The sequence below is a fragment of the Cetorhinus maximus genome, unplaced genomic scaffold (assembly GCF_964194155.1).
Source record: "Cetorhinus maximus unplaced genomic scaffold, sCetMax3.hap1.1 HAP1_SCAFFOLD_1544, whole genome shotgun sequence".
In the NCBI taxonomy this organism is placed as follows: Eukaryota; Metazoa; Chordata; class Chondrichthyes; order Lamniformes; family Cetorhinidae; genus Cetorhinus; species Cetorhinus maximus.
Window position 1 is genome coordinate 46,115 of NW_027597484.1, and position 20,612 is coordinate 66,726.

Below are 20,612 nucleotides of genomic sequence, written 5' to 3' on the forward strand. Positions count from 1 at the left end.
ATGTATGGAGTATAACCCTGATTTCGACTTCATGACTTTCTCCTTCACCTCCCTCCCTCCGCCTATTAACTGACTATTCTCTATACTAGTGCTATCTGTCTCTCCCAGTATTCCTGGTATTCCTCTCTAATATTTCCTCTTGGTTCCCACACCCCTGTTGTGTTAGTTTAAAGCCCTCCCAACAGCGCTAGCAACACGCCCCGCAAGGAACTCAGTCCCGGCCCAGTTCAGGTGCAACCTGTCCGGCTTGTACAGGTGCCATCTCCCCCAGAGCCAGTACCAGTGCCCCAGGAATCTAAAGCCCTCCCTCCTGCACCATCTTTCCAGCCACACGTTCATCTGTCTTATCCTCCTATTTCTGTGCTCACTTGCACGTGGCACTGGGAGTAATCCGGAGATTACTACTTTAGAGGCCTTGCTTGCTAATTTCTGGCCCAGCTCCCAAAATTCTGACCGGATCTCCCTTCCTACCTCAGTCAGAGAGAGAGGATTAAAAAAAAAAAGAGGCTGAGGGGGACGGAGAGAGATTGCAGAGCCAGACAAGAGGACCCCAGTCGGCAGATAGGCAGCAACTGGGGGGGGGTGGGGGTGGTACATGGGAATAGCCCAGACAAAGTGTATGGAGCAGGTGCTTGTAACAGAATGGCCCTGAGTACAGACAGCGCACGGAGATGGTGCTTACATGGGGCCAGCCCTGACAGGGTACAGAGTGAGGCCGGCCCTGCCAGGGTACAGAGTGGGGCCTATATAGGAACAGCCCTGACAGGGCACAGTGTGGTGCTTACATAGGAACAGCCCTGACAGGGTACAGAGTGGTGCTTACATAGGAACAGCCCTGACAGGGCACAGTGTGGTGCTTACATAGGAACAGCCCTGACAGGGTACAGAGTGGTGCTTACATAGGAACAGCCCTGACAGGGTACAGAGTGGTGCTTACGTAGGAACAGCCCTGACAGGGTACAGAGTGGTGCTTACGTAGGAACAGCCCTGACAGGGTACAGAGTGGTGCTTACATAGGAACCGCCCAGTCCGACACGTGTTGCTTGAAGAGACAGTCAAAGTTGAAAGCCTTATCACTACGCTTGACCTGCTCAGCCTTTGCTGAGTAAAGCAGCCAATAGAAAAAGCGATTGATCCAGGGCACGAGGCGGGGGAAGAAGGCACTGTATAAGAGGTCAGAGGGTCAAAGGTTAACACAGGAATGACAATGACAATTAATTTTACATCAATCCACAACCAGTGAGAGTCAAAGGCCTATCAGGATGTTCAACAGGCCAGAACTCAAGGCTTTTTTTTATTATTCATTCATGGGACATGATCTAGACCAGCATTTACTGTTCATCGCTAACTTCCCTTGTTCAGAGGGCACTGAAGGGCCAACCGCATAGTTATGGGTCTGCAGTCACATATAGACCAGACAAGGACAGCAGATTTCCTTCTCTAAAGAGCATTAGTGAACCAGATGGGTTTTTACAACTATGGTTTCACGGCCATCATCAGATGTTTCATTCCAGATTTTTAAAATTAAATTGGAATTTCACCATGGTGGGATTTTGAACCCCGGTCCCCAGGGCATTATCCTGGGTCTCTGGACAATGCCAACAGGACCTCCCCCTGATACAGATATCTCTGAGAGTAGTGAGACTGGAGGAGATTACAGAGGTAGAGCAGGGTGAGGACATGGAGGGATTTGAGTGGAGATGGGTGGGAGGCTCACGTCCATGGATCCCTTCCTGTCCCGGTGATTCTCTGCAGGTGGAGGTGTTTCCTGAGGTTGGGGGGCCATGTACAGGGAGAAACCCTCAGCTTCACCTGGTTGAGTAACACTCAACAGATACAAAACTTGCGATTAAAGGAAACAGGCGAAGAAGACAGTGGCTGAAGTACCTAGGGTCTGTCTCTGATCAGCTTGAGATCAAACACTCCTCTCACATTGCCTCTTGGGGCAGGCTGTGTGTGACCATGTGTGAGACCCCGTGAATGTGTTTGTGTGTGTGTGTGTGTGTGGGGTGGGCTTGGGGTTTGTGTGAGAGCCTGTGTCAGTGTCACGGTCAGTGTGTGTGTGGGGATGTGTGGTGGGCTGGGTATTGGGGGTTGGGGTGTGTGTGTGTTGGATTGTGTGGCTGGGTGTGTGTCTATGAGCCCATCATTCTGGATCCATTCAGTATTGGTCAGAGCAGCTGTAATTCCACAGTTGGATTTTCGGGGAGATTATTACAGGTGTTGCACTGTAATGCTCCACCAGAGGGCGGTGAAGTACCAGTGTCCAATGGCCTTCTCATCCTTCCCTCACGCTTCAGAGATTCACACTGTGATGGTGCAGATAGTTTAGCTCAGGATAGGATATTTACATCAAATATGGACCCTTCCAATTAAAGCGAATGGCCTTAATGTCTCAAAGTGTAATCAGACAGAATCTGACACTGAGCTACATGGGGAATAATTGGGGAGATGGCCAAAAACTTGATCAAAGTAGTAGGTTTTAAAGAGTGTCATAAAGGTGGAGAGAGAGGTGGAGAGGTTTAGGGAGGGAATTCCAGAGCTTGGGGCCCAGGCAGCTGAAGGCACGGCCACCAATGGTGGGGCGATGGGAATCAGGGATGATTAAGAGGCCGGAATTGGAGGAGCGCAGAGATCTCGGAGGGTCATGTGGTTTGAGAGGGAGGGTGGGCAAGGCCTGGGGAAGAGGTGAAAATGAGGTTGACAATTTTAAACCTGGGCTTCACTGGACTGGGAGGCAATGTAGGCCACTGAGCACAGGGCTGGTGGGCTTGATGTGAGACAGGATAATAAACAGCAGGGATCTGGATGGGGTCAGGTTTATGGAGGGGAGAATGTGGGACACTGACCCAGGACATGTAGCACTGGATTAGTCAAGCCTTAGGGGTAACAAAGACACGTCCGCTATCTGCACGATTCCCTCCTCAGTTCTGTCCACAGGTACTGCGTGGATTACGTGTTTGACAATGAGGAGGGGTCAGTGACCTTTGACCGGGGCTCCAAGCTGATGCGTTTGGCTGTGAGTTGGACTAACCTGATCCACAGTAAGAACTCCAGCAGGTAATAGCCAATGGCATAGTTCCACAGCCAGCTGGAGCTGGTTTCAACCGGCTGTAACACACAAAACAAACGGCACCATCAGAGCTGACCTAACACAGGGAAATAAACACAGGAAACACACACTCTTCCATTGGGAGGGGGGACAGATTCTCCTCTTCCTCAGACACATGCTGCCAGAAATCCTGGACTCCATCAACGTTGCCGGCAGCACCAGGATTCTCAAGTGGACCTGCTCTCTTTCTACATTCTGCTGAATCAGTTCCAAAGTCATCGCTTGCTCTAGAGTGCATCGATCGGTGCATGAATATTGTCAGTGACCACTTGGCTTGACCACAAAGGGTATCACATTGCCTCAGTCTCTCCCAACTCATAAGCCACACTCAGGCAGTTCCAGTGTTGGGAGATGGTCAGGAGAGACGGGAGGGTTGCTGGGGTAGTGACTTCAGTAGCAGGGTCTCTGGTAGATTGGTTTCCCTCTCTAGTACTGAGTCACGGTGACAACCCAGCACAGCCCAAAGCTATAACCTGAAGTGTTGATCTCTCTCTCTCTCTCTCTCTCTCTCTCTGAGTGACAAGTGGACAATAGAAAAACAAGGCCAGTTAGCTTAGGAATACAAACATAAGAACAAGAAATAGGGGCAGGGGTAGACCACAGGCCCATCGAGCCTCCTCCACCATTCAATATGGTCATGGCTGATCTTGGGCTTCAACTCCACTTTCCCACCCACTCCCCATATCCCTTAATCCCCTGAGAGATCAAAAATCTGTCAATCCCAGCCCTAAATATACTCAACGATGGAGCATCCACAACCCTCTGGTGTAGAGAATTCCAAAGATTCACAACCCTTTGAGTGAAGAAACATCTTCTCATCTCAGTGCCATGTGATCGCCCCTTATCCTGGATGGTGCCCCCCACCGTGTTTTAGATTCTCCAGACAGGGAATCAACCTCTCAGCGTTTACCCTGTGAAGAACCTTCAGAATCTTGTATGTTTCAATGAGATCACCTCTTATTCTTCAGCCCAATTTACCCAGTCCCCTCATCATAGGACAACCCCCTCATCCCATGGACCAATCGAGTGAACCTCCACTGTACCCCCTCCACTGCAAGTAGATCCTTTCTTAAATGTGGAGGCCAAAGCTGTGCCAATAGTGATCTGAAGAGTTAGTTTTCACTAAAAACATCAGTAAGGTTTCTGTTGCAGCATTTTCACTGTAGGATCTCACTGTGAAAACTGTAGCCTGTTCACTCTCGTAGTTAATACAAAATAAACCGAATATATTCCTAGTGTTGTTTTACAGTCCATCCCATGCTAAGAAAGCAGCACACACCAGCTGGTGTGACCTTCCAGCAGTGAGTATAGGTATTATCCTGGGGTAGTGCTACTGACTCAGTAACACTCCAGATCAACAGGGACATGAGGTCCTCTTATGGAAGTGACGAGTGATACTGAAGTTCAGAGAATATCCAGTACAAAACACAGATAAGCCCTCTCACTCTACCTTGTCCGTCTGATCTGCGTAGAGAACTGTGACCTTATCAGTGTGAGGAAACCAGAAGAAACGGAAATATTCCGATTGTTGCAGATGAGTGTCCAGATCATTCAGAACCTACCGGAACAAGACAGAAGCAAGGAGTCAGTTATTTTACAGGATTAATATTTACCCTTCAACCATCGGCACTAGGATGCAGATTATCCAGCCATTTATTCCATTGCCCTATGTGTGGGAGTTTGCTGTGCACAAATCGGCTGCAGTGTTTGACCTACAATAATAAAGGGGCTGACTTAGCAAGAACGGCTGAAAAGGTTAGACCTTTATTCATTAGAGTTTAGAAGAATGAGGGGTGATCTTATTGAAACATATAAGATTATGAGGGGGCTTGACAGGGTAGATGTTGAGAAGATGTTTCCACTAGTGGGGGAATCTTGAACTAAGGGACATAATTACAGAATAAGGAGACACTCATTTAAAACTGAAATGCGATGAATTTCTTCTCTCAGAGGGTAGTGAATATCTGGAATTCTCTACCCCAGAGAGTTGTGGAGGCTAGATCACTGAAAGTATTTAAAGAGGAGGGAGACAGATTTTTGAAATATCAGGGAGTTGAGGGCTATGAGGAGCTGGCAGGAAAGACGAGTTGAGGCCTGGGGCAGATCAGCCATGATCTTGTTGAATGAAGGGGCAGGCTTGAGGGGCCGAATGGCCTACTCCTGCTCCTATTTCTTATGTTCTTATATTCTTTGGACAGAGTGACTGCACTTCAAAGACACATCATTGGCTGTGATACATACTGAGGGCATGAAGGACCTTGTATATATACCCAATTATCTTCATTTGTACTTCCATATGACTGACCTGAGATTAATTGGGTGGGTCATGTGGTGTGGAGCATTGGCACAGGTGTGATGGCTTGAGTGGCTTTTGGATTATTGAGTATTGGATCATTCAATGGTTTACGCAATCTGTACATTTGGACCGAGTTGAAATGTGTCGGGTTCTGTCACATACAGTAAATTTCTAAACTAGGAATCATTTTACAAAACTGCCTCGATGGTGAATTGTGGTTTCAATCCCAATCATTTTAGCAGTTCTAAAAACTTGACAATAATCTGATCGCTGTTGATTTATGACATTTCGCTGGGTTTGGTTCCAAGTATCTAATCACACCTCCGACTAAAAAAAGATCAACAGACAAGGCAGGATTGAGTTCTTGATGAATTAAAATTCACATCAGTTCACTGTAACCAATCAGAAGTTTCTCGTGACCTTGTCAAAACCTCAATCTAAATCTGCTATCATTAACAGAACCACCTTGCGCCTAGCTGTAATAATCCGTTTTCAATTCTACAGCCACTCTCGGTGGGTATGGTTTAAAATGAAGACTCCAACATTCGTTAAAACATTACACTCTTAATAAGTGCATTGCAGCCCAAGGCGATATTTCAGAATCGTTCTTTGCATTAGAAAAATGAATTATCTTATAACTCACATTAAAGAACATCACAAAAGTGGGAATTGTGAATCTCATCATTCAAATTGTGACTGAATTAAGAGTATTTTAAACCATCTATTCAGAAATATTTTGTGCTGTAGACCTGATGGTACAGTGCCAAAGAGTGTGCAAGGTCAGAGGGACCTGGGGGTTCATGTGCACCAGTATCGGAGGTGACAGGACACATTGTGAGAGAGGTTAGCAAAGCATATGGGATCTTGGGCTTCATAAATAGAGGCATTAAGTACAAAAGCTGGGAGGCTCTGCTGAAACTTCATAAAGCTCTGGTTAGGCTGCAGTTAGGGTCTTGCATCTAGTTCTGGTCACCGCACTTTAGGAAGGATGTGAGGGTCTGTGAGAAGGTGAAGAGGAGATTTACCAGAACAGTTCCAGGGATGGGGGATTTTAGTCACAAGGTTAGGTTGGAGAAGCTGTGGTTGTTCTCCTTGGAGCAAAGGAAATCAAGGGGAGATTTATAGAATGTATATGATTATGACAGGTTTAGACAAGGTAAATAAAGAGAAACTGTTCTCACCAGCTGATGGTACAAGGATTAAAGGGCACAGATTTAAGGTTTGGGGCAAGAGATGCAGGGGGAATGTGAGGAACAGCTTTTTTAAGCGGTGAGTGGTGATGACCTGGGGCTCTCTGCCTGCGAGGGTGGTGGAAGGAAAGATAATCGATGATTTCAAAAGAAAATTGGATGGGCACTTGAAGGAAATAAACTTGCAGGGATATGGGGACAGAGTGGGAGAATGGGACTGACTCTACAGAGCCAGCATGGACTTGATGAGCTGAATGGCCTCCTCATGTGCTGTAGTGACTCTTTGTGAGACAGGATACAGAACCACAAAGATTAGGAAGTTGGAAGGAGTTTGCACAGACTGGGAGCTAATATTTTCCATAAAGCTTGGAGAGAAATAGAGCAGAAGAAATTCGATGTGGAAAATGGAAAGCTGTTCTGGCAGAGTGTCATATCGACCTGAGCCTGCGGTACAATGAGCTTCAACAGGTTTATGTGGGTCACTATCCCCAGGGCACACACTAGAATAGTGCAGACAATTGGAGGAGCAAATTAACAGAGCACCACTAACAGCGGGAGACAACAGCGAGATGCAGATTCACTGAGCTGGAGTGAGTGAGAGACTGACGCACGCCTCACAATAAATATTTCTGATTCTTCAGACGAGATTCTCCCAGAAAGGCATCTTCACAAACACAGGAATAAAACAATAACAGCACACAACATTAACGCCAACACTCCTGTTCACACTCCAGCTGAGAGAATGAAAGGCTTTACAAGGTGCCATCAATTCGCTGTCTATTAGCAGGAGCGACGCAGTTAATTAAACACAAACATTCTCTTCGAAAGAATGATCACAACTGAACTTTAATTGAATAGGGAGCCATAGAGAGGGACTGACAAGAGGAGAGAGGAGTTGAAAGAGGGGATTTATTTACTCGCATGTGTCTTGGTGTCAGTTCCTGTCCATGTGCATAAAGTGATAAAAGGGAAAGAGATTGATGAGGGTACCAGTGATTGATTGAAGAGAATATCAGGGTGGATTGGCTGAAAGGAGCTAGCGCCTTCTACAAAGGGCTGACTAAAGATACAAACATATAAATGCCCGCTCTCAAGTTGAGCTTATCTGAGATCCCGGTCCAATCTCAGCCCCGTTTTGTAAGGCAGAGGAGAGGGGTAATCTCTGCAGCTACCATAACTGAGGTGGACCCAGGCAGGGACAGGACTGGCTCGGGGGCTGACATCATGTCGCTCTCTTAGTTGCGATTGCTGGGCCACAGGTGAAGGAAGGTCAGGTACAAAAATAAAGTCGGTATTTGGAGAGATGTAACTGCTCAGCTCACACAGGAAGCTTCCTGAAGGGAGCAGGGGTGATTATACCATCCTATCAATCAGTACCAATGAGACAGCAGACAGCTCATTAACACCATTCATCACTCAGACAAATTCCTGCACCAGTTATTAGTCCTTTCCACTGTCCCACTTGGCATTTTGCCGTTTGATGTAACGGAGCTCAGGGTGATGTGTGTAGCTCTATCGCAGTGAGCCTGGGTGAGATGCTCTCAACCTATTGGATCATTTTATTCCTTTTATTCACACACCTTTACAGTTAGTGTAAATGTCAGACTGGAGCTGCTAGACTTAAAAAAACAGAAAATGCTGGAAATAGATAACAAAAACAAGAAAGTTATATTAAATCCGTATAAAACACTGGTTCAGTCTCAACAGGAGTATTGTGTCCAGTTCTGGGCACTGCACTTTAGGAAGGATGTGAAGGCATTGGAGAGAGTGCAGGAAAGATTCTGGAGAATGGTTCCAGGGATGAGGAACTTCAGTTATGAAGATAGATTGGAGAAGTTCTGAAGAAGGGTCACACAGTCTCGAAACGTTAACTCTGTTTCTCTCTCCACAAGGGCTGTCAAACCTGCTGAGCTTTTCCAGCATTTTCTGTTTTTATTTCAGATTTCCAGCATCCGCAGCATTTTGCTTTTATATTATTGGAGAGGTTGGGACTGTTTTCCTTGGAGAAGAGAAGGCTGAGGGGAGATTTGATAGAGATATTCAAGATCATGAGGGTTCTGGATGGAGTAGACAGAGAGAACCTGTTCCCATTGATGAAAGGATTGAGAATCAGAGGGCAAAGATTTAAGGTAATTGGCAAAAGAAGCAATGAGGAGAAAGTGGTTAGGATCTGGAATGCGCTGCCTGAGAGTGTGGGGGAGACAGGGTCAATCGAGGCATTCAAAGGGAATTGTATTGTTATTTGAAAAGGAAGAATGTGCAGGGCCATGGGGAAAAAGCAGGGGGGTGGCACTAGGTGATTGCTCCTTCAGAGGGCCAGCACAGACACGATGGGCCAAATGGCCTCCTTCTGTGCTGTAATGATTCTACGAATTTTATACTCAGAAGGTCAGACAACATCAGCAGAGAGAGAAACAGAGTTAACATTTCAGTTAATGACCAAGACGAAGGCTCAAAACACCTGACAAGTTGACTCTGTTCCTCTCTCCACAGATGCTGTCTGACCTGCCGATTATTTCCAGAACTTTCTGTTTCTATTTTGGAGTTTGAGTAACTGCAGGATTTTGCTGTTGTGTGGTCGTGTGTGGTGTTTGGTTGCAATGTGACACTGGGCAGCAGCCTCTTCATGTCTGTTGTCCGGGATGGTGAGATTCTGATCTCGGTTTGATCTCTGAACCGATCTATTGCTTCCTCAATATTTAAGGACACAGGGGGATGGGAATGGGGACGATTCTCAGCCTTTGAAAATCATCCATCATTTTGTTAGTTATGGGAAGCTCCATCTTTTCAATCCCAGGCTTTCCTCCACATCCGGCAACATTCCTACTTGCCAGGTGAGTACCAGGGCCTTGACCTGTGGGGACAGCCTCCTGTTAAATATTTGTCTTTTGGGTGCAGTGTGCTCCACACTCTCATTACCCTCCCCCGAATATCTTTCTTCACTTTTCTTTTAACCAGCTTAACTCCAGTTCTAAGATTGTGCTCTGCATTTATTAGAATTCCCTTTTTAGAATCATTAACTCACTGAATCACAGCACAGAAGGAGGCCATTCAGCCCATCACTCTGTGCTGTCTCTCTGAAAGTTTTCTTAATTTATTCCCATTCTCTTACCTTTTCCTCGAATGCTTTTCGACATTTTCTTTCTGAATATTCCATTCAAATGCTCGTTCTGCTTCCTGCTTCCGCCATTCCTTCTCACTGCTCATTCATTGATCTTTTGATGATCTCCAATCTGTGTCCCCTCATTACCCACTGACCAGTCAGATTTTCTGAGAGTGTGGGGGTGATTGCCAGTGGGTCAATGGGCAAGTTAAGTTCTCAGCCCCATTTTTGAGGCCTTTGATGTTCCCCCATTAACCCTGACAATCAGCCACTGGGACTTCTCCACTCTGCCCACAATCCGGTTTGCTTCTCCCTCACACAAGGTGACCCAATCCATAGACAAACCAGCTTCAAAACTCCACAAGACATGGGACAAAAGTCCACTCCACTGGGCGTTTTGGTCTTTGGCGGCCAACATCGGAGGCATTTCCTGGACCTGATGGGTGGCGTGAATTCAGCTTGCGTCACTCCCCTGTCACACTTTGTTAATGGAGAGAGAGAGAGAGAGAGAGAGAGAGAGAGCCAGGCCCATGATACAGGGTTGGAACTGACTCTCACTCCAAACCCTCAGTACCAATTTGATTAAATCGGAGTGGAAGAGTCGCTCTTTGCGTTTTACCTAATGATTGACTGATGATCTCCCTCAAGGCCCAAATTGTTAACTTTAGTGAAAGATTCAATGTGCAGCAAGGCCCAGGAACTAGAGGGAGCTTCACTAACAGAGGATGACAAAAGGTGCACAGATTGGAAGATGTTGCGTCTGCCAATCAACAGCAGAGCCAATGATATGGGTGACGCTACTATTGATTTCTCTACATTTTGTTGTAACGTTAACTATTTGACTGCTAAGTGAGGAAGTTTAAGTCAGCTTAGACTCAGTGACAAATGAACTGTTGAATTAAGATTGATCTTAAAGCAATGATCGGTTTAGTTGCTTCAGTAAAACCAAAGATTTGTTGTAAGTGTTGCCTTTAGGAAAATTTTAATTACTGTGTTAATTAGCTTGTGATGTCTAACATTCAATGTTTACGAGCCCTATTGATTTGAGGAATAAGTCATAAATCCTCTCAACCATTCCACAGAATGGGAGAGGGACTGTGCACTGTAGGATCCCATGGACTGGGGAGGGCCAGTCACGGAATGAACTATTTGTTAACATACAGCAAAAAAAATCACCTGGAGTGGGAATAAGTGCCTGGATCCTAAAGCTGGGTTTCGATCTCGCCATTGCTGCTTGGTCTTAGAATCCAATTGCTTCTTATTGAACAGTGCATCTGGGATTAGCTGCCTGAAGAGAAGGAAGGGAGGGAGAGAAGGGAGGGAGGGAGGGTGGAGTATTTTATCCCTCCTGTCCACTCCTCCTGTTCTCAACCTGTGGACAATGACAATGTCACTCAGGAAACTGCTTGCCAGACTTCAGTTCCCCATCAGTGACCAGTCCCACAGAAACCCACTTAAAATTGGATGGATTTAAAGATCTATTAATTATTCAAAATACTTTTAAAAGTAGCAAGGATGCACCATCTGTGAGATAAAAATTGAAAACTGCCCGAGGCAGACACAGCTTGTGTTGTTATGGAGACGGGTCAGATATAAAGCTCTGCTTGCCTTACACCCACTTACAGATCTTTCTGCAGGAATCTCAGAGGTTTGCAACCTGGAATCTCTGAACTCATCGTCATTTAACTTCATCCTTAGAATTTGATCATTTCCCCTTTGAATTTCTTATCCAGTGAGGACACATTCATCTTCCTAAGTCCTTCCTCAGCAAATCTGTACATGGCTGGATCTTTTCCTGTGTCCCTGCATTATATCAGAGCCCAATTGTAATTCTATTGACTGCCATGCAGATATACCACTTTGATAGAACCATCTAGAAGAACAAGGGCAGCAGATGGATGGGAACACCACCACCTGGAAGTTCCCCTCCAGGCCACTCACCATCCTGACTTGGAAATATATCGGCCGTTCCTTCACTGTCGCTGGGTCAAAATCCTGGAACTCCCTCCCTAACAGCACTGTGGGTATGCCTACACCACATGGACTGCAGCGGTTCAAGAAGGCAGCTCACCACCACCTTCTCAAGGGCAACTTAGGGATGGGTAATAAATACTGGCCCAGCCAATGATGTTCATGTTCATGAGCAAATAAATAGAACTTTTAAAGTGCGTCTCACAGTATATTACACAGTGGGGGTAGAGGTTACTGAGTTGGGGAAGATTAAGGAAGAAGGAAGGCCTCACAGCGTTTGACAGGTTTATGCTGGGACTTTAAACTGAGTGAGGAAGAAAACTGAAGATCCCAAACAATTGGAGTGCAGAGGTTGAGAGATCAGTGTGTGATGGAGGAGCTGAGTGTTCAGAGATAAGCAGTAATCCAGAGGTTGGGGTGGGCTGGGGAGGGTGAGGTTGTGGTACACATCTGGAGAGAGTTACTCAGTTAAACTGCAGATGTTCCGTCAAGTTTCTGAAGCATGTTGGAGACATCGACAAGAAAGTTTCTGCGCCTGTCCTTTATTTACTTTGAGCTGTTGGTCTCAGGACCCTGCAAATTGGGTCTTCATAGTGGATCATTTACTCTGTGGAGATTTATCTGAATAAGATTGAGTAGAGCTTGTGTCAGACAATCGCACTGCCTGGGGAGGGTCGTTCCAAAAGGCTGTATCACCATTCGACCAGAAGGAAATTTCCCTTCTTTATTATTCTCATCTCACTAGTGCGCAGTAACATAAGGGGATCAATCCTTACAGCCCAGGGGTGCATTGAAGCAAAATGCATCAATAACCCTTTATAATAGAAGACACGACCTGGGCAGAATCACAGTGAATAATCTCTCACCTCCTGCCAGAGAAACAAGCCATTAGTTCCAGACTTCAAACAGAGTCTTCATCAGCACAGACCATGCATCCAGTCACCGGGGAGAGTGAACACACCCAATGGTGTTAGATTTCCTTCTCTAAAGGGCATTAGTGAATCAATGCAAACAGATACAGCTCTCAAATTATAAAAATAAATTACTGCAGAACTATAAGATAACAAGCTACAGTGCTGGGATCCAGAACCCAGCAACACATCTTTACAGTATATCAAGTGGTGGCCTGTTACAGGTCACTCAGGGAGTCTGGGTTGCTGTGGCAACACACACTTTTACATGCATGTTGCAGTCTGGAGCTATGGATAGTGATGGTAGAGGCTCCAATTTTCTTTCAATCACACGGCTGATCAGGAGCCTCTCCCACTCTTACCACCTGCTATTGGCGTGTGTTGGAATGATTTGCAAGTTGATATTCAAAAGTTTGACCACATTATAAACATATCTCCCTTAGATATCAAGTGGGACTCGAACCCAAAGTTTCTGGCTTTGAGGTAGAACACTTAGCTACAAGATCTCCCAGGATAGCAGATAGCTCAGAGCGATTACCCACCACGGAGAGTTTGTTACTAATATTAACCAATGTACTGCTACCACAACCCGAGTCACCAACACACACTCAACTCACTATTGATCCCAATGACAATGAAAGATAATGTACCTCGGTGAGGGTTTTTGGGAACTGTCGCAGGTGAATTTTGAAGGCTGACACACACTGTACGGTAAGGTTTAATACCACTCCCAGGGAGCCGAGATGCAGACGAGCGGCCTGGAATATCTCACGGTTCACGGTGTCGGAACATTCCAGAGTATCTCCTGCTGCCGTCATCAACATCATTGCCACTACCTGAAGGAAGCAGAGCTAAGTTAGGAGTGCTCGTTAACTGTTGGTTACAAAGCTGTGAGGGTTGACAATCGATACAAGACTTGGAAGAGCTTAAAGTGCTAGATGAAAATATTTGAACAGAACAGGGCTTGCATTATATTCCTGAGTATTGCCTGGATACTGGCGTAGAAGCAACATGACCCATTGGGACAGAAGCACCAAGAGCATCTTTAGAGGCCAATAAACGTCAGCCCATGGTTCAGGATAGGAACATAGGAATTGGGTCAATGATAGAGCAAAGATCCTTTCAGTTCACCTCTACCATCTTGCTGGTCACGTGACACAATGAAAATGGAGTCGTCGACTAATTACAGTGATTAATCTCCAGCGGTTAATCTAAAACATTCCTGGGAATGATAATATAGTGGTTGTATATGTTACTCGTCTAAGAATCCGGATGCTTAGACCCATAATCTGGAGATATGAGTTCAAATCCCAGTTTGGCAGCTTTAATTAGATTAATAACTAAATCCAGAGTTTAAAAAAAATGTTTCCATTGGTAATGTTAACCATTACCGAATTGTAATGAAAAACCCCATCTGGTTCACTAATGTCCTATAAGGAGGGAAATCTGCTGTCCTTACCCGGTATGGCCTACATGTGACTCCAGACCCATAACAATGTAGTTGGCTCTTAACTGCCCTCAGAAATAGCCTAGCAAGCCTCTCAGTTGTCAAGAACTTGGCTCAGCACTGTGTTATTAAGGATGGGCAATAAATGCTGGCCTCATCAGTGATGCCCACATCCTTGAATGAATAACAGGCCCAGACACCTCCCCACCCCTGTCACGGAGAGCTTTGGGAACTGTGGGCCCAAACTTCACTGTTCCTCCCAAACCACAGTCACTCCACGTCATGTCTCAAATGACTCATCTACTGTTTCCCAAAACATTAATTTCTGAAAGCAATCGAATTTACATTGAATGAGTCAATACGACCAACTCCCTAAGGAACTTGCTGCATAAACTGGTTCTGATGAAAGTTCATGTAACCTGAAACATTAACTCTCTCTCTTTCCCCACAGATACCGCCTGCCCTGCTGACACTTCTGGTTTATTTGAATAGATTGTAACGTAGACACAACACAGAGGAAGCTGCTTTCTGTGTCTGAGATGATAGCCACATGAAGAGTTACTCCAACTCCTCAGGTTTGACTCCTACAAGCCTGACAACATAAACCTTACATTAAAAAGCAAGGATTGGGGCAGATTGCCCTGAAAGGGACTGGTACCTGTGTAGCTAGGATGCCATGCCGGATGCCAGTGTTGTGGGTGCCAGTACCTATCACGCCACCAAGAGTCACATCAGACACGGCACCGATGCTGAAAGAGCAACAAGCACATTGTTAGTGCAAACACAACCTCATTAGATCAGACACTAACTGCAGCAGGAGGTTAAGGGGACAGGTGGGAGAAAGAAGCCTTGTGTTTGCTTGAGTTTAGCAGGTTAAGGGGTGATTTAATCAGGTTTTAAAATAGTGAAACTGTTTCCCCTGGTGGGGGAAATCTAGAGCAAAAGGGGGAACAATCTTAAACTTGGAGCCAGGCCACTGAGGAATGAAACCAGGAAAGGCTTCTTCACACAAAGGGGACCGGGAATCTGGAACTCTCTCCTCCAAAAGGTGACGGATGCTCTGGGGGAGGGCGGGGGGGCGGGGTTCAGCTGGAGCTTTCAAGAGTGAGATTGAAGGATTTTTAAAAATGCTAAAAAGGTATTGGAGGATTCAGGAAAAGTCAGGTAAAGTTGAGGAACATGTCAGCCATTCGATCTGACTGAGCAGATTCAAGGGGCCCAAATACAGGTTAAAATCCCACCCCAATATCTAAATCCGATTGATTAAAAAAATCTGGAATGATAAAACTATCATTGATTGTTGTAAAAACCCATCTGGTTCACTAATCTCCTTTAGGGAAGGAAATCTGCTGTCCTTACCTGGTCTGGCCTACATGTGACTCCAGGTCCTCCTCCCAACCCCAGCGATGTGGTCCTGCTCTTAAAGGGCAATTAGGGATGGGGGCAACAAATGCTGGCGTGTCAGGTGCTCACATTCAATGAAGAATTAATTTTTTCACACACACACTCGCTTACACTCACACACAACTGACCATAATGAATAACAGTGTCACAGTCTCCAGCATTCAGTCTAAACCCTGACCAGGTTCCCACCCCCTCCTGGAGATCAATATTTACCGTCTGTGTAATCCCCCAGCCTTTATGTAGGAACATGATGTACTGCATAGTTATCAAGATTGATCAGTGCCCAGAGGTTCTACACAATCTAACAGTGAGCAGAAATCACAATTTATCACATCTTATCCGAGATGATCTTTGAAGCACTTTGTTTTATTGGCCAGGCAGTCAAATAGATTGAAGACGCATAATGTAGCCAAAGTGTATTAGCGGCGAGCTGTGTATACTGGCTGTCCATTCCTCCCAGCTCTCTGCACCCTCTCGGTGGTGACTCGGAGGGTCATTGCACTGCCCCACTTTCACCAGGCATTGCCATCCCATCCTGCATTCACCTCTCACCTGATGGGTTCTCCTCCTCCCCACACCCTCGAGAGATTAGCACTGCTGGGTCCCAGAGACAGGGCTTCCTCTAGGTAAATTACTTCAATGTCCATTATTCAGGTTTAACCCACTTGGCTATTCCACTATGGGAGGCACAGTAGATGAGCCCCATTTGGAAGCTTCTGGACTCTGTTATCGAGCGGGAACTTGAACGATCTCCCTCTCTACACCCCTGGGCTCTGCTGTCCATTGCTTACCCACCCCTCCACCCACTGAGACCAGGTTGGACAACACTCATCCCTCGTATTTGGACTCAGTATTGAGTTTGCAATACTGGGCGTGTGTGTCTCGGTCTCTGAGTGTGCCTATCAGGCTGGGGGTCAGTCAGGGCTATGAGTCTGATCTCTGTCTGTAGACAGTGCTGCCCAGTGACCACATGTGGGGACAGAAGCTGGTTCAAAGTGATGCCTACCGTGTTGGAATTGCACTATACAGACTCATTGTCTGGGGTGATTTCTCCAGCCTCTTGATGTACAAACAATAATGGAGAGAGAAAGAGAGAGAGACTTAGAGTTCCCTGCTAATGAGACTATAACAGAGGAGCTTTCAAACACACAGCAGTCCCTGTCAATGGAGGAGCTTTTTACTGCCCCACAAGCCCTCGCTCAACCCTCTCAGTTTTCCAGTCTTGTTGCCAATTTGGGTTGGGGATAATTCTGGAGGTTTCACATGACTTCACAGTCTCCCCAACACAGTTGAGCAGTTCTTTTCTCCCCCTCCCCAATATTTAAATGGAAATGCCCAAAGAATGTCAAGCGATCACACAACACGTGTTTAATACCCCATATGAATTCACTCCCCGGGTTTTTGCTTATAGACCCATCCAGGAGATTAAACTTCAAACCCGGGAGACTCCGGGACTCTCCTGGAGAGTTGGCAGCTCGATTTCTGCTGTTCTGATGTGGCTGCAGCCCAGTACAGGGAGTGAGGGATTGGATCGATTCTGGTGCCGAGCTCCCCAGCTCCCTGCTCCCAGCTATTGAAACCTTTGGGACAATATCCACTGGCCTTGCTTAGTAGTGAGGCGGGGGCAGTGCATTCCCAGCGCAGGATGAGCAGGCTCACAGTACCCCCCCCACCCAATATTGGGATATTAGGCTTGTTTTACACCCACAAGATACAGGGCACGGAGCCAGGGAGTCCATGAAAAATTGACAACATCCCCCTCAGAGTGAATCCCAACACTGCCCCCATTCTGGACCTTCACAAACTCCCCCCGAAAACTGCCGCTCAGTTGTAACGGGACTTGTTTTGTCAAGAAGGAATCGGCCAAAGTCTGTCATTAAATAACTCATGCTGTTGTACAGGTCTTGCAGCAAGCAGACAATGAGACATTAACAGTTATTTAATAACTTTGTAGTGGAAGATTTTTAACTGCTGACTGAAGTGTTCTGTCATGACTGTGATCATTAGTTCACAATGTTTTATTGGGGCTGTCACCCCCAGTGTTTTAATCATTTAGTTCAGTGTGAAAAACACATTATTCACATTCACTGAACCAAACACTCGTATTGCAGCAAGCGAGTTAATCAACAAGATTTCAGTAAGGCTGTAAAGACAGAACCACAAGCAATTTATACATTGCAGATCACTCTTGTATACAGTCTTGTTGCCGATCGAGGTAATGTGTATCATTGAAATTGGATGACACGGTTGTTTAAACCCTGACTTCTCAGCTCTGGGATGTGGCTTTGAACATGGGCCCCTTTGCTCTCCCCTGAGAAAGGGGGGGGGCTCATTCTGGCAGCTGCTGGGGTCCAACATGAGTTTGAGTCTGGGACAGTCACACGTCCAGTTGGGATTAAGTAGGAGTTAAACCTGGACATAGACTGACACTGTGCAGACTAACAGTCAGTTCTCATCATATTTATCAATGAGCTGGATGAAGGAGCTATATGTTTATATATAAACTATATATATATAATATATATTTATATACATACACATGCACTTACAGATCAGGCCAAGTTAGGAAACACTGAGTATTATATAAACCTGAGGACAAAGTTACTAATGGACTGAGATAGATTAAGTAATTTGGAGAAATTGGCAAATAGCATTTAATGTATTGAGTGTCAGGTCATCCACTTTGGGTAGACAGAGACCAATTGGAATATTTTCTAAATGGTGGGAGACTAGAAACTGGGGAGCAGCAGACAGCAGATACACAGGTCAGTAAAAACTAGAGCATGTGGTCAAAAAGCAATCAGAAAGGCTGATAGGATGTTGGCCTTTATCTGAAGGAGACTGGAATGCAAAGAGGTGGAAGTTATGTTAAGGTTATACAAAGCTACGATTGGACCTTCAGTCGGGGTAACTGTGTCCAGTTCTGGGAGCTGCACATCAGGAAGGACAGTTTGATCTTGGAGAGTGTGCAGCACAGAGTGAGACTCGGGGCTAAAAGGGTTGAATTAAGAGAGCAAGTCTCATTAAACCCGGCTGGTATTTCCTTCAGTGTGAAAGGAGTCCCTGCTTCAGTCACCAATGGTGTAGTAGTAATGTCACTGGACTAGTAATCCAGAGACCCAGGTTAATAGTCCAGGGACATGGGTTAAAACCCCACCAAACGAATGGGGTATATAGGGTAGGATTGTTGCAGTGGGCAGGCCCGGGAGCAGTCAGGAAGCCAACTGCTGCCTGTGAGCGGGCCCTGACCTCGGAATTTTCCATTTAATTCTTACTTTGGTGGCCTTAATAGGCAGGGTGAACTGTCGGCGGGTGCGTGAGGGTGTTGGCAGCGTGCCCGGCTGACTGACCGAAATATCACCCGAGCAACATCGGGACGCTCACCCAACATCATCACGCGTCACTTTACACATCTGCCTGCTCGGCTAAAAATTCTACCCATAAAGCTCGTCTCTCAGTGATGGTGACCATACGATCATCGTACTGCTTCATTAATGTCTGAAATCTGCTGTCTAACCCGGTACTACAAGTGACTCCAGACCCACAGCAATGTGGTTGACTATTGACTGCCCCCTGAAAGGCAAGCCATTCAGTTCAAGGGCAATTAGGGATGGATAACAAATGCTGGCCTTGCCCGTGATGTCCACAGATTGGTCGAGAGTCTCCAGGAACTGAAGTTCGATCTCCAGGACACTGCTGTGTGATTGGGACATTGATTATTTTGTAAAAATTTCTTTGAATATTTCTCTTTACCAGATATAGAAATATTGAAAATGGGGGAAAAAAGGCTGTTGTCTGACAGTCAAGCATCATCTAATTGAGTAATGAGTCTTCTTTCTTTCCAGTTGGTGTAGGAAGGCTGTACGTCACAAGGGATGGATGTGTTGGCCGACCAATGGCTGGAGCGTGGGAGGCAAGTCATGTGATGAAACCTCCAGGAATACATTTAATCACAGTTGGGAACCCTACACCCACATCCCATGAAAGATTAAATAAAAAAAACACTCACTTGGACAGAGCCAATCCAAGTGTGGCTAATTCTTCATTCAAGTCCGACAGCATCATCCCCGCCTCAACTGTCACCTGTTTCCTCTCCCTATCCACCTGCAAAAAAAGAACATCGATCAGCGATCTACTGCTCTGGTCTGGTACGGTGCAGCCAATGGAGGAAACCAGTGTACTTCCAGGTCAAAGGGCCCAGATGAGGCCTGGGTTTGCCCCCCTCCCTCCTCCACCCCCACCTTGCCTTGAAGCAGCAGGAATGGAATCGGACACCTGAGTTGGTGAGTTGGGTTGACAATAACTAACAACTCTGGCAATAGGTGGGACAGAACTCTCATGTTTACATCCAAACACCGCCCAACATTTAACTGTTACCCTAACATTAGCTACCCTCTTTGTTACTCTTTGGAATTCTCTCCCTTAGCGAGCAGTGGAGACTGGGTCAGAGGCTATATTCAAGGCAGAGTTAGAGAGGCTTTTGATTGACCAGTGAGTCAAGGCTAATGGGGCCTGGCAGGAATGTGGGGTGAAGGCCACAGGCAGACCAGCATTGATCTTACTGGCTGGCGGAGCTGGCTCGGTGGCATAAGGGGATTCTCACACTGTTGAGCCCTTCCCCAGGAGACTGATAGTGATGTCGGGAGACCACCCTGAATGAACCTGAGGAAGGAAAGTAAGGGGTCAGGATGGGCTCACAGCAGGGACATGGGGAGGGGGTGGGGGTGTCCACCTTGATTCACTTCAGTTGGGAAGAGCAGCATTAGAGAGATCCGGGTATCTGACTCTGGGACAGGGTGGGCTGACCTTCACTTACTAAAGGGCCCTCCTGAAAATTGAATTCCCTTCAACTCATTGTAATCCAAGGGAGTTGACATTGTGTCTACAGCACAGGCCATTTGGCCCAGCTGCTGTGTGTTGGTATTGATGCTCCACAGGAGCCTCCTTCCCCCACCCCCACCCCAATTCTCGTCCTATCAACATATCCTTCTTTCTCCCTCATATGTTAATCCAGCTTCCCCTGAAATACATCAATGCTATTGGCTTGAACCACTCCATGTGGGAGCGAGTTCCACATTCTCCCCACTCTCTGGCTAAAGACGCTTCTCCTGCATTCCTGGTTGGATTTATTAGTGACTATCATTATATTTCTGGCCTTATATTTATTTCAATAAATTA

The 20,612-nt window shown here is 46.1% G+C and overlaps 1 protein-coding gene across 1 annotated transcript in view; it reads right to left on the minus strand.

The window, feature by feature from the left end:
* LOC144676361 (L-gulonolactone oxidase) overlaps positions 1–20,612 on the minus strand; it is a 34,221-nt gene that overhangs the window by 4,503 nt on the left and 9,106 nt on the right. The window contains exons 4-9 of the mRNA XM_078536805.1: positions 19,444–19,538; positions 14,689–14,779; positions 13,234–13,419; positions 4,563–4,670; positions 3,035–3,111; positions 1,014–1,163 (exon numbers count right to left, since the gene is read on the minus strand). Coding sequence (XP_078392931.1) covers positions 1,014–1,163; positions 3,035–3,111; positions 4,563–4,670; positions 13,234–13,419; positions 14,689–14,779; positions 19,444–19,538 — 707 coding nt within the window. The remainder of the gene's footprint in view (positions 1–1,013; positions 1,164–3,034; positions 3,112–4,562; positions 4,671–13,233; positions 13,420–14,688; positions 14,780–19,443; positions 19,539–20,612) is intronic.